Genomic DNA, 14501 nt, shown 5'->3' with positions numbered 1-14501 from the left:
CCCAGCTCTTCTAATTGCAAACGGCGCCCGGCCTTTCGGTTCGCCTTCGAGTGGTCATAGTTCTCATGGCCTCGCCTCGCCTGGGTCTCCTCTCCTCAAGTGGATGCCATTCCGGGTCTCAGTCAGTTCAATGGATTTGCATATGCCTCTAGTTTCTGGCGGGGATTGGGAATGGGAATGAAGAGCTATTGCATCTGCGGGATGCCCAAAACTTTGGCCGCCGCGCAATTTACTTGATTGAAGTATTTACGAGGACTCGAGTTTTGTACTGAATTTTCTTGACAAAGCTCTTTAGATTTTTTAAATCCCGTTAAAACTAAGATTTTATTAAATAAATACATATTTCAGATTACAAATCACAAATATTTTGATTTACAATAAATAAAAATGTATGAAAAGGCGTATCAGAACCAGTTGAACTAACAAATACATTATCATATTTTAAACCTGAAGTTTATGAGTTTTATAAAAAGTAGTTATAATCTGTATTAGTATTAATATTAGTATAATATACAGTTAACTTGTGAGAATTTTCCATTGTTAGACCTTAATTGTGAGAATTTTCCGCTTAAGAATAAGATCATAGAGAGCAGAGTACATTGTACCATGTTCTTACATGGTTGGGAAATTCTTATTGTAACATGACTTTTAATTATGTTGTAGCAAGTATTACATTTAAAAATTGTTTAAAATTATTAGTTTAAAGAAACCAATAAAAAACGAATAAGAATTACAAACGAAGCTAATTATTTTGTAGGTAATCTATCGTTTTAAAACTTTTGAATTTAAACTTAGAGTTATTAAGACAGTTCCTTGCTCTGACTTAAGTTACCGCATTATCCCTGAATTTCTAATCAATTATTTTTGATTTATATTTAATAACTACAAGAATTGAGGAAGTATTTGAAAAGTGAAAGAATTGAGGATGTATTGGAAAACTGTTACCTATTAAAATACCAAGTAAACCTCTGAGAATTTCATTTGCAAGACTTGGATTATGGGAACTTATCTCACACGAAGAACTAAGACTATCTTCTGCTGTAATTCTCATCGGCAATTTCTAGCTTGTCATGTTTCCGCAAGGGGAGGCAGGTGTGAGGGTCGAGTACCGGGTGTATCATGGCAATGTGTGAACTTTACGTTACCTTTCTCGTTGTGGAATCCACTCGACTTGATGTCGATCGATTCGAAGTAACTCTTGACGGCCTCGCACTGATGCGCCGTTCCCAGCGACGCCGATGTGGCATCCTTTGCCCGCGAGTCCCGCTGCAGGCGTCGCCGGTGGTGCGTGGAGGCGCTGTGCTGATGGTGCTGGTGGTGGTGGAGGCCACCTACTGCTCCGCCGCCAGCCTCCAGGTCGCCCAGATGCTTGGCGGCAGCGAGGCCGCACAGCAGGGTCAATAGCAGGAGCATCTGCATCCTGGCCGCCATTTTCGATGGATGAGAATGGATGGATTCTGCGGCACGGGCTCTCGTGATTTGCTGTGATTTTCACCCAACTTCGCTTGTATATTTTTTCACGTTGTATTTTTGCTCTTTGTATTTTTTACTTATTTCTGCATGTTGTCTGCGGAACAGCTGTTCGCGGCCAACAACCAACACACTCACAGCTGCACTTGCCGGCTAACACAGACACGCACACACGGCGAACACACACACACACAGCTAGCACACTCGCGCACACACAAGCACCAAAACAAAAGGCCCCAAAAACACGCGTGAGCAATAAAAGTGGTAGTAAACGTGAGCCAAAAAAGCAGCCGGCAGCGAGAGTGGGCAGCACTTTTGAGGCAGTTTTGCTAATATTTTTATTTTTTCTTATTCTGCGAACAATATTTCGCCGCTTTCGAAGGGGTATTTATTCGAGGAGAGCACTCAGACGGTGAATTTCCATGACATAACCATGTAACACAGTAAGCAGTACTCAATTCCCTAGACAATTGATATGCAAGCGATTGGATTGGCCTCTGTTTCTATTGCGTTTCTCTATTGCTTTTGTATTTTTAGATTTCGCGATACTTTAGCCACCGGCGGCGTTCACACTCCGAGGAAATGCACTCGCACCTCGCACTCGTAATATTTGGCGAATTTCGCCTCGAATTTCCCAAGATTTTCCGCGCGCGCAACGAACCTTCCACGACGAGCGACCCGAACAGTTTGAAGCACAAGGGTATCGCACAACGTCGCCATCGACATCAACCATCCGCCCCGTGAGCGCACGAAGCGCCGCTCTTGAGAGCCGACAGCCCTCGTGTTGGCTTCGGCTGCATGTCGGCGCTAAGAGAGCCGGCCGAACGCCCTCGCATTTGCCGAGAGCGAGAGAGAGAGTGCAATCAGATGTTGGCACAGTGGTTCAACATGCTCTGATGGGGTGTTCGAATTGATTGTGTTATAAATAATGGTGTAGAGTGAACTACTTAATAAATCTTACTGGCAAAATCTATAAAAATAAGTTAACTTCTATGTTCATTATCATCTTATCACGCATACAAGAGTCATATATTTTTCAAATACCAAAATATTACACAATGAATTAAATCATATAATATTAAAATATTAAGAAAATGAAATGTTAATATTAAGATATTTCTATAAATTTATTAAGTTAATAATTTTGTGACTGGCGTTCTAATTTAAAAGTACTATTATATAAATACTCTTTGATATCACTTAAAAGAGTAAAATTAAATCAAACCTTAAGGAATTAATACAAGATATTACAGATACATTTTTCATATTTACTAATCGAAATGATAAAAATAGTTAATATTTATTATGTGAAGTGCGAATAAATGTATAAAAAATTATTTAAAGTAGACTGCTTATAATTATTTATTTTTATATCTTAAACTCATTTTCATTTACATTATTGCAAATTTAATATTAATTTTCTTTATAAAATTAAAAGAATATTGCTTAAAAGTAATCTGACTACTCAAAAGATTTATTTATATTTTCTTGATGGATTAAACAAGTGCATAATCTTTCTTTTTAAATTATATTCTTGACATTTTCCGCATAATTTTCTTGAGAAACATCTCAAAAAGATTAAAAGTTTAGTTTATATAATTCATTATAAGTTTGCATGTAATTTATTAAATATAATCTTGTTATCTCCGAAAGTTCAAAGCGATTGTTAATATGGCAAATCCATCCTGCTTAGATGCTCGGATATCCTGTTTAGCCCTAAAATCATTTATCACTTTTAATTATGGGTTATATTTAAAAAATCCGACATTCTTTCCAGTCAAACATTCAAGTCTTCCTGCCACCTGTGAATCATCACCAGTTAGTAGTGGCAGGCTTGATTATTGTTTTTCCCTGGCTAGTTGCCTTAAATATTTATTCAAATTCCCGAAATGCTCCTCTAAAAGCTTTCAACGGTGGCTCGATGCAATTTGCATATTCAACGTAAATCAATCCATCTCAAAGTGGCGTTCTCGGGTTCTTTGATTCGAGTCCAGCTTCGAGCTTGTTTCCAGGCTTTCATCGTTGCCGCTGGAAAAATTTGCATGCTCGCTTCTAATTGATGTCTGAATGAGTTCTAATTTTATTTCATTGGCTGTCTTTTACGATCGGTTTAATGAACCCGTGGAGCTAGCTCGGATTTCACACCTTTTATCGAAGAAGCTTTGTGGAGTTAACCGATTTTCCTGGCTCTTAGAAGTTGTACACTTGGCAAAGCCAAAGAGGTGGCTTGGTTATCTTGATAGAAGGGCAACTTTTAACCAAATGAAGTACCTTGGAAATTGAAACTAAGACTTGTTTCATTCCAATTTTAAACAACTAGTATAATAGGGACTTAAGACCTACACATTGTGGCTTGATCTCTTCATAACCCAACTTCTCCAAGTGTATTTAAATGGATTGCCGTGTCATGACCTCGCTCAGCACGTGTGTTTGTATCTCTATTTTTTTGAGTTTGAGTTTTTGTATTTTATGGGATTTCTTCTCGTTGCGATTTGCGATTCCAAACCCAGGCAGACCCAGGCAATTGTTGGGTGTTGAGGCTGCAGCGGTGTGGCAGACAATGCACGACTCTCTTTCAGACTTTCACTCGTCACCCCCGCGGGCACCGACCTCGATCTTAAATACCTGAGCACTCTGGGTATCTATTTCTTCATTAACAAGATACTATGCCGGGGCGGACTTCATGGTGGTCAGTTGCGGGTCTCCAGCTGGGCGCAAACGCCCTCCCAACCAAGCTGCCTGCCTGCCTGCCTCTCCGGTGATATGTTCATCACGAAATGGAATCCTATTCAAATTAGTGTGCGATAAAGAAAGACCTCTCAAAAAAATAAAGTAAAATAAAGAAGGAAGAAAAAAGATCCAAAGACCGCGGGTTAACAGCGAAAAGTGAGTCATGCGAAGCGGAAACAGTTCTCCAATGAAACGAATCCACATCAGAACCCTCAATGATGATCATGATGATGATGATGGGATGGCGAAAAAAACCCAAGAAACAGAATCAAAATCGAAAAACAAAAACGAGCTGTAGATGGAGCTGGAAAAGGTGAGGTCGAAAATTAAACACCACCACATCGTTTAGATAAAGTTATAAATTATAATGTACGAAGCTACGGAGCGATCGATGATGATGAGAGCGGAGGTACCAAAGAAACCGAAACCGAAACCGAAACCCTTTTACAGGTAAAGGTAGGGTTATATGCACACACCTACATATATACATAGCGTGTGTGTGTTTATGTTGGACTGAAATTAAACGCATTTAGTCAAACGGCATCTATAAATTATGGCTACCTCCGATCGGTTGGCCAAAAAAAGCAAATATGAGAGCTCGAGTTTCGTTTAAACGCTTGATTTGTTAGCGGCTATCTATGCATTGGCCTGGCCAAGACCATCCCATCTCGTATGTGTGTGCGCATTCCACAAGCGACAGCGTTTTACACTTGAAATCCTCCCGAAAGAGACGGCGAGCGAACAAGCCAGCCCCGGCTTGCCTTTTATCCTGTGGCACAAACACGTTGGTGGCATTTTCCCTCGAGTGCATGTGTGTGTGTGTGTGTGTGTAGCTGTGACTGGTCCAACAGGTTCCATGGAGATTCTTCTACCTCTCTCTCTTTCTCGGCATGCAGCATTTCTCGTTCTTGGTCTCGGTCTCGTTTTGCACATTTTTGAATTTTATTTTAATTTCTTTTTATTATATTTTAGCCTGGCAGGCTCTTTCTGCCCCTCCCCCCTCTGCGCCACTCCATCCTTGCTCCTTCTTCTGCAGAGTCTTTGGGTTTCTTCAGCTTCTTTTGGAGTTTGTGCAACTTTTTGGTTTGTTGATTTTCATTCACCAAAAACTGGTTCGACGTTTAAAGTTCTTCACTTGGCTTAGACAGGGGGTTTTCAAGGAAGTTCTTGCTCTCTCTGACTCTACCTGTCCCTCTCTTTCTTAATAGTCCCCTCTCTTTCTTTGTTGGGTCCTCAGGAATGTGTGAAGTCATCGAGGGGCAGGGGGGGCAGCAGAGATTTGAATGTCAGGCCCCGTCGTCTTACACTTTAAAAGACTTGGGCGGCACTTGCAGTACCCGGCCTTAAATTCCAAGCCCACATAGATACACTCGCACACTTGCTTACCTACACGCACACAGATACACCACACACACACACAGAGGTCCCTTCGAGGGCTGCGCTCGTTTTTCCCTCGAAAATGGGAATCAGTCAAACGAAACAGACATCGATAGCACTTCATCATGTAACAATCAATGCAAGGCCCTGCACTGCAAGAAAAATCACGCACTCACACAGCAATCACCTTTTTCCGCTCGTGCCAATTACGGTGGCGGTGAAGCCAGAATTATTAGCGACTTGGCCGGGCCAAATCGAGTTGGTGTGCACCGTGTAATTGTATTTCATTGCAGGATATTGGATTTTTGTGCTTGATTTGGCACATTGTGATGCGTGTTCACCTTGCCCAAGGTATCTCACAGATACAGATACAGCAGCCACACCCCCTTCGGTGTGGTGTGGGGGGAGGAGGAGGAAGGGTTCCAGCCACGTTACTTGTGTCAAAAAGCGGTCCAGTGCCTCTCCCCCTTGACCCTTCTGCCTGACAGCTACTTGTCAATGGCCGTGATGAGTGTGCGCCCAGCCTGCCCTTTTCCTCTATCATTTCAGAGCAGACACAACCTGAAGTCTACACAGAGAGAAATATATATCAATTAAAATACAGATTTAAAAAAAATCATAACCAACATAAGTATTAGGTTATTGAAACCAAAAGGATAAAGGATCTCGAAAACTTGATCCATTTTGAATTTTAAACATTTTCTCTCTCTGTAATCCACCGTGCAGGTGCTACCAGTTTCAATGCAAGCGATTTGGGACTATGTCTGTCACTGACAGAGATATTGCTAGAGGAACTGAACGAGGAGGGGGAGGAGAGTGGATCTGAGGATCCGGGGTGGTTAGTTGGTGGACCCACCTCTTTGGTGGGTGGTGGCAAAGGGCTGGTGGGGCAACGAGGACGTGTCATTGACAGATTTCAACGCAATTGCGTATGAATGAAATCGATTTTTTTTGCCTTTGTTCTTGCTCCTGATGATTGGGTCTAGGCTGCTCCATAGCACCGGTCCACAACGATGACTATGATGATGATTATGATGATGATTGTCATGATGATAGTAGTGGCAATGGCAATGGGTTTGATAGACCAATGTCTGTCGTTGGGTAATAAGTTGAATGTGTTAGGTATTTAAACATAAAAGGGTTATTCATTTGTAAAGGGTTACCTTTTGAATATAAACACAGAAGGGTAGAATGTTTCGCTTCCAACACCGAAACTCTTCAGAAAGTTTCTTAATATAAAAACTAGAAAATGAGGAAGGTAAGGTATTAAATCTCGCACTAATTAGAACATTTTAAGATCTTCTATGAAGCAAAAGTTATCTCTGAATTTTCGTCTTATAAAAATACAAGTTATTCATCCGTTAAAATCTCGCATTACCCACTTACTTTTGGAATACATTCTCTTAGAGTTCTTTGTATTTTTTATAAATAGAACATTTATAACCATTATATCCACCCACACTCCCACCAAAAGTCACGAACTGGATTCCCCGAGCGCCGCCGCACAGACACTTTCCCACCGTTGGCCCACTCACTTTTTATGGACTCCATCATATTTGTATTATCACTTTCGCATCTCGTCCGGCGGCGGTGGCTGTGGAGTTCCCACTGCACTCAACGGGTTCGGGATCGGGATCGGGTTCTGTCCCAGGTCCACACACTCCTGACCGGGCCCATAAACTAGCCCTCGGCAGATATCGGACATTCTGACGAACGTACGGACGCCTGACTGCACTTGGCAACAGTGCCAGGCCAGGGCCTCAAGAACGAACTCCGCCACCAATAAATACAAGTATATAACATACAGATGCCGCATACGAGTGTAAATACGGGCAACAGGGGTATTTATATTTTACACACACTCAGAGAAAGCAATAATTAGATTATAAAAATAAATAAGTATAAGTACTAAGAGGTATGAGTAGCTTGCTTAGCTCTAGAACCCTAATATCTATGCTTTATATCTATTCTTTATGAAGCTTTAATATATAGGATTTAATTCTTAATATATATCCTTCTTGTGACTTAATAGTTTTAAATGTATTTTGAAGTTTAATAAGTGTCTCTTTCAGAAACTCTTAAATTCCAAACTACAAGATAAAGATATATCTATATCCTTCTTGTGACTTAATAGTTTTAAATGTATTTTGAAGTTTAATAAGTGTCTCTTTCAGAAACTCTTAAATTCCAAACTACATGATAAAGATATATCTATGTGATGTGTATATTTTAATGCGGATTTTTTGTTTCTCTGTATTTATATTTGCCCTACCCATGGCGGGTCCAATACCATTCCCATTCCCATTTCCCACTCCCATTCCCATTCCCAATCCCGATCCCAGGCCTTGGCCAAGGTAGAAATTAAGCGTCCCACCGCGAGTTTACACATCATCATCATTATTGTTGCCATTGCCTTTGAGCCCGGGTCGAGTTGCTGTTGCTGTTGCAGTTGTTGCTGCTGCTGCTGCTGATGCTGCTGCAGTTGCAGTCGTGCCGTACAGTAAGGCATCCCGAAGAGAGGCTGGCAACGTGTGCGAATGTGTTGCACAATAAATAAAAATATTTATACATGAAACCTTAAATAAAGCATGAGCGACAAAGATGCGAACCAAGTCATCGTCGTGGTCGCCTCCCGTGAATGTGAACGGGGATGTGGATATGGATGTGGATGTGGATATGGATGTGAATGTGGATGTCGATGCGGCTGTGCTCCCATCGGCCAAGTGGCAAAAATAATGTCGTGGCATCTGCATTTGTGCAGCCAGCAGCCGCAGCAACAACTGCAGCCAGCAGCCAGCAGCTTTTGCCTACACGAATCCTCAAATTGTTTGCTGCCCCGACTTTTAGTACTCTTTTGAATACATTTCATGCTTTTTTTTTAATAAATAAAAATATAAAATTTCACTTGTGTAATATTCTCAATGATTATTACTTAATTTATAGAAAATGTAAATAAGAAAAGGATTACGTTGTTATTTAAAAAATACAATTCCTTCCCATACTTTTTAGAAACCTGGAATATATTTGTTTTATCACATAATTTTCTTTTTAATGGTTATTTTTCAAAATCATGAAAATCGTAGAAAACTAAGAAACCAGCATTTAGTTTAAGTACTAAATAAATTAAAATTTTCCTACAGAGCAAAAAATTATATAATATATTGTATTTTTACATATTAGTACATATAGTTTTCACACATCGAAAGCAGGCAGTGTATTTTTGTATTCTTAGAGTCCTCGTTGGTTTCCCTTTCTGCATTTTTCCACTTTGGTTTCCTGGACTTCTTTTTTGTCTTGGCTTTTGTATTGACTGAGCCTGGCAGATGGAGCCGGAGCTTGAGCTTGAGCTGGAGATGAAGATGAAGATGAAGGCGGGGGCTGTGCCTCGTCATCATTGTCAGGCGTCGCAGCCCAGCATCAAGATCAAAGCGATGCCAAGCGGAGCCCACTAACTACATTGGTCGAGGAGAACCCGACCGAGCGTTGGAGCTGGAGTTGGAGATGCACTGGGAGAAATTTCATGAATTTTGAGTGTTACTTTGTTTAGAAATTGTTTATATTACGAGTCAAGGCACACATCATTTAAAATATATGTACATATGTGCGATCACTACGTTTTAAGGAGCATTAAAATTGTAGATTTAAATTTGAAACCTGATAAATACAAGTTAAATTTAAAGTAATTTTATTAATATAATACTTAAAATAAACAGATAATTTAATAGTAATTTTAATCAATTAAATATTTAATTAAAATTAACAAGTATTTTATGCTTATTACAAACTGTACCGAAAACTTTTAATTAAGTTTGTTCATTTTGAGGCGCATTACTTACATTTTTTTAAGCTTCTGCATGCCAAATGCTTAATGATGCTGAATCATTGTTCTGACAGCTATTTAATTATTTTATTTACTCTTACTAGGGTCTGTCCACAATAGTTTTCATTTTCTCAAAAATATTTTAAATATTTTTTCCCCGGTGTAGAGCTGAATTCGAAGCCGAGTTCGAGGCTCAGAAGCCGCTGCCGTGACTGCCTCCGTTGTGGTTTCTGTTTCTGCTGCTGCTGGTGCTGCATAGTCAAAGTAAAATAAGAAATAAATCAGTAAATTGGATTGCTTTCTGCTTTTTGCCCGGCTCTCAGTTCGAGCCATTCGCCGATTTCGCAATACCAACTCGAAACTGCAAAACTGCAGTCACAGTCGCAGCTTCCTTTGGCTGGATTGTGGCTTTTTGTAGTGTTTTTTATTTTGCCTTTTTTATTTTTTTGTTTCTGGCCGTGTGTGCGCGAGTATGCTGGAATTTCTATGCTTATCATCGGCTCGATCTCACCTGTTCAATTCATTATTTTCTATAAATAAACGACAGGCGTCCGGGCAATTTACATTGCTCCCCGGCTCGCCCGTAATTAAGTTGAGCAGCGCGCTCGCATTCGCTTTGCCTGCTTAATAACTCAGAACGACGATCCTTGGGATCGCACGGGGGCCAAGGGTCTTGGTCGCGGGAAAGGTCACCCGGTTGGCCATCCGGCAATCGCTGAAATTCAATATATGTATCCCGAAAGCTGCGGCTTCCGATGCGGCTGCTGCGGTGGCCAATTTCGCGAATTCGTGCAACGCTTAGTTATGCCCATTCTGCCTGCGCGTCTGCGCAGAACAACATTACCGGGACTCTGCCGTATTAGGGATGACCTTTATTTAGTTAAAATATCGTTTTCTAAATAGTTTCAAATATATACTTAGAGTTTGGAAGATCGAAGATCGAAATATCTTTAATCATATATCTATAATGTCAAATGCAAGAAGTAATTTTAAATATTATTCGATTTTTATTTTTAAACTTTAGAACTGAAAATATCGTTGACATCCAGGCTTGGATGTACATACAATACATGTACAAAATATCTAATTGAAAATATAATTTACAAAAGAAGAATACTCAAAAGTTAAAGAATAAAGAAACCTTATCATGTTCTTATATCTGAGTTTCATATACTGTAAGAATCTCTATGAAAACTGTTTCAAAATCAAACGAAACAAATAGAAAATATTCAAATTATGAATCCTTATTTCAAGTTTCAGATTAAGGATATTAATATATCGATATTATTGCCATCCCTAATCTGTATCTCAACGATGAGACAGAGAGAGAACGAGAGCTTGGGCGGCGGCTTCTTTGGCCTGGAATTTCTGTGGCTCGTTTTACTTCATTTTGGTACCTAAGCATTTTTGCGCTGGCCTTTTTTAAATACGAGTTTTTCTCCAACTCCAGCTCCTGCTCCTGCTCGATCCACCTCCTGTTTGCTCCTCCGATCCTGCACAAATATGGGCCTATGATAACATTGTCTTCGGCGCAGTTGGCGAGTCGCGTGAAAGTTGCTGCGGCACAAAGGGCTTAAAGCGAAGTCGTTTATCTTGGGGCTCTCCTCACTTTCCACAGTGTGTGTGTGAGTGTGTGTAGTAGTAGTAGCTCAAACCTTATCCATAACACACAAATCTTGGCCTTTTATTTATATGCCGATTTCGGGTCTTGCCATTGTCGTGTGTCGCGGTTCCTTATCCGAGGATCCCATCGATGTGACTTCGCAGGAGGTAGGATTGCTCAAAAAAAATTTGTTGAAACACATTGTCCTGATGGAATATTTGTATTCCCGATATGAATCTTATCCCCATAAAAGTGTTGAATGCTTAGATTAGGAGAAGAATGTCGAGACAAATTTTAAATATGTTTTTTATCAGATGGTAGAATAAAGATGGTAGAAAAATACTCTATATAATCTATTTAAACTATTAAATGAAACGACTCATAACTCAAGCTATACTTTTGCTTGAGAAAAACCGAAAATCCTTGAGAGTTTCCCGTTCGTAGCTGTTGAAAAAAGATACGAATAAGTTTTCAACTGCAACGTCAATGCTGCCAAACTTTGCAGATCCCTTCGAAGAGACAGTCATAAATTCTATAAAATTACCCGGACTGCTCCCAACTAGAAAAAGCAGGAAACAAGTTTAATAGTTGCCATCGGTGGCAAAAGCAAAAGCAAAAGCTGTAGCAAAAGCAGAAGCTGAGGGGGCTTAGAGCTTAACAAGATTTTTGCGTACTGCGACTTCTCTCCAGCTGATGGCAAGTGAAGTTTTGTCTCGACGAGAGAGATTGGCATGCGTGGCTTTGGAAAATTCGAAAATGCGAAAAGTTTTTGTCGGCCAACTGGCTAACGACCCTAGCCTGATTACGCATACGCCACGTTGTCCCGGACCCCAAAAAGCCAAGGCAGCAGAGGCGTGGGAAACCGAGAATCGGAAGATTCGCGACACTCGGAGCATAAACTAAGGTAAAGAGAAATGAAGTAAAGCAGCAGCAGCAGCAGCAGCAGCAGCAGCAATGCCAGGCGAAACAAAGACGGCCAAATCTGGTGGACGCTGCCGAGTCTGGTGGATGGTGCATGAATCACCGCGCCTGCATCTCCGACATGGAGGAGGAAGGATGGGGCCGCAAACTGGTTCTGCTGGAATGCAGATAACTTCTTGCCCGGCTCCAGCTTCAAACTCCAGTCTCAAGTGCGGCAATTTCATGCCCGTCCGCACCGGAGCTCTGCATATTAAATATTTAAGGCAAACCCAGCCAAAACCAAACCGAACCGAACCGAACCAAGCCGAAACTGAAACCGAGGAGAGCAGTCCGCACTAATTTAGTGAAATTCGCACACCCTGAAAACAGCAACGAGACGGCCTGCATGTGGCAACCACAAATTTTAATTAACCGAAACAATGGCGGTGCTGTTACATCAAAGGCAACAACATAATCAGGACGGCGATGCAACCGCAATCCTCGGGCGGACCATCGAACGCCAGGCTAAATGACCACGAAATTACAGATTCAGAGGAGCGGGCGGCATCATCGGAGGTATCTCTGACTCGATGGGAATCACACACAGGACTCACACATGGAATGTTTGAATTAAAGTCTGACATTTCCATGATTTTACATTTGTGGAAAAATAAAACTATGCTCTGCAAAAGCATAATGTTCTCAGGATAACTGAAAATATCAGTTTCAGGAGCTCTGAGGGGGCCTTGGGAACTATTTGTGATGGATTTTAATTTGGGTCTGTAAATTAGAATTTAATTTGTAAAGAGGACTTACATATCTATTCTTTTGACGTTGGAAACCAAAAGTATTTGTGAATTTTGTCAGGAAAATATCAGTAATAAGTATGAAAAATGCCATATTAATTTAAGAAAATACCTATCAGCCAGTAGTAATTTACCTTTTAAGCCTTCAAATGTTTGAATCTACAAGTATATTAGTTGTAAGTAAACAAAGCACACAACAAAATGTATCTAGAATGTCATACAAACTTTGCACTGAGTACGTTTTATATTTTTTCTTTTTCTCTAGAATTCTATAGAATAGTCTACTAAATATTAAAGATTTCCCTTTGGTGATGCCATCCGATTTAACCCGAATATGAGTCACAGAAATAGCTGACCTTGATCCGCTTTAGTCACCCAACAAGCCACCTAAGGGACTGACTGGAGCACTAAAAAATGCATTACGCAGCTCCAATCGATAGTTGGCAGCGTCACCTATTTTATTGCTGTTGCTGCTGTTGCTGCTGTTGCAGTTGTTGCTGCTGCTGATGTTGCTGGTGTTGCTGCTGCTGCTGCTCGGGGCAAGGTCGTCGTCCAAGTGGGCGTTTTTGCAGGGGGAAAATCGGTGACCAAATGGCTGGCAGAGCAGCCTTGGCTGCTTAAACTGGCGCCACTGCGTCAGAGGATTCAGAGGATTCCCAAATGCAGGCCATGAAGTCAGGCTGTGGAATGATTCTAAAGCAATCACAACAACGCAATGGCAACGGCAATGGCAACGGCAAAGGCAATCAACTGCCACATTCCCAATGGGCGACGACTGATGGATGGAGGTGATAAATGATTGAGGCCAAGTGCAAAACATCACAGATACTTGGCTGCTTAATTTATGACTTCGCAGATGAGTCGCGCTACAAATGGCATTTAATTGCCTCACGTTATGCTAAGCAATGCAAAATAGTAAATGGATTGGAATTAATAGTGAGGAATATGCAATACTCTTATGCTTTATTAATTTCTGCTTTTCAAACGAATGTATATGTATCAAATAAGTAGCATCAAGGCAAAAAAGAAATATTTTATGGACAAATATTTGTAGATATGCATATATAATTTTTAATAACCGCACAAAAGAATTGCATTTGGAATTATATCATATTTCTCCAACCTGGTTCTTTGTAAAGGAATCAAGTAAACAGGTATAAAGTTCATAAAATGTAATTAACATTTAAATATGTCATCCAACTGAGTGTATTTTTGCAAACAAATTTCCTGGAATAAATGATGAATATTGCATATAATATTAATTACCGCCGTCTCTGTGTGTCGCTGGGATTGTTTGCTCTCCGGCGTCAATTCAAATATTAACCTGTGGACCCGTAGTCAAGCATTTGTGCCCATCATATGCAATAAGAGTTATTAAACGAGGCGCCATCGCGATCAGAATGGCGACAGTCACGGCAATTGATAGGTGATAGGCGACGGAGGAGGAGGATGAGGAGGAGTCCGGTCCATTTGCATTGATTAAATATAGATATTTGAGCGCTTTCTGATTGAGTGTTGTGCAAACAAATGCTGATCAAAAATGGAGGAGACAAGCGGACAAATTAAATATATTTGCGGTGCAATGGCGTTTTAATGCAATTCGCACACTTATTGCATGGCAATTTTGCAGCAAATTGCAATTAGCGGCCATTTTCAGCGCATTTCCTCAACGCACACAGCATCAAATTAAACGCGAGTGCAAACTCCCGGATGAAGAGGTTGCCCTGATGACCGGATGACTCGGTGACTGGGTGACTGAGTGACCCACTGGCGGAACGTCGGAACTCCTGCGATG

General features: G+C 40.7%; 1 protein-coding gene across 2 annotated transcripts in view; it reads right to left on the bottom strand.

Annotated features, from left to right (window-relative positions):
- dally (division abnormally delayed protein) overlaps positions 1 to 2186 on the bottom strand; it is a 67566-nt gene extending 65380 nt beyond the window's left edge. For both annotated transcript variants that reach the window (XM_020960911.2, XM_020960912.2), the window contains exon 1: positions 1146 to 2186. In XM_020960911.2, coding sequence (XP_020816570.2) covers positions 1146 to 1431 — 286 coding nt within the window. In that variant the 5' untranslated portion in view covers positions 1432 to 2186. The remainder of the gene's footprint in view (positions 1 to 1145) is intronic.
- Between the last annotated feature and the right edge of the window lie 12315 nt (positions 2187 to 14501).

Source organism: Drosophila serrata, unplaced genomic scaffold (genome assembly GCF_035046125.1).
Source record: "Drosophila serrata isolate PLE 108 unplaced genomic scaffold, ASM3504612v1 contig_272, whole genome shotgun sequence".
NCBI classification, from domain to species: Eukaryota; Metazoa; Arthropoda; class Insecta; order Diptera; family Drosophilidae; genus Drosophila; species Drosophila serrata.
This window is presented reverse-complemented; position numbering and strand designations above follow the sequence as displayed.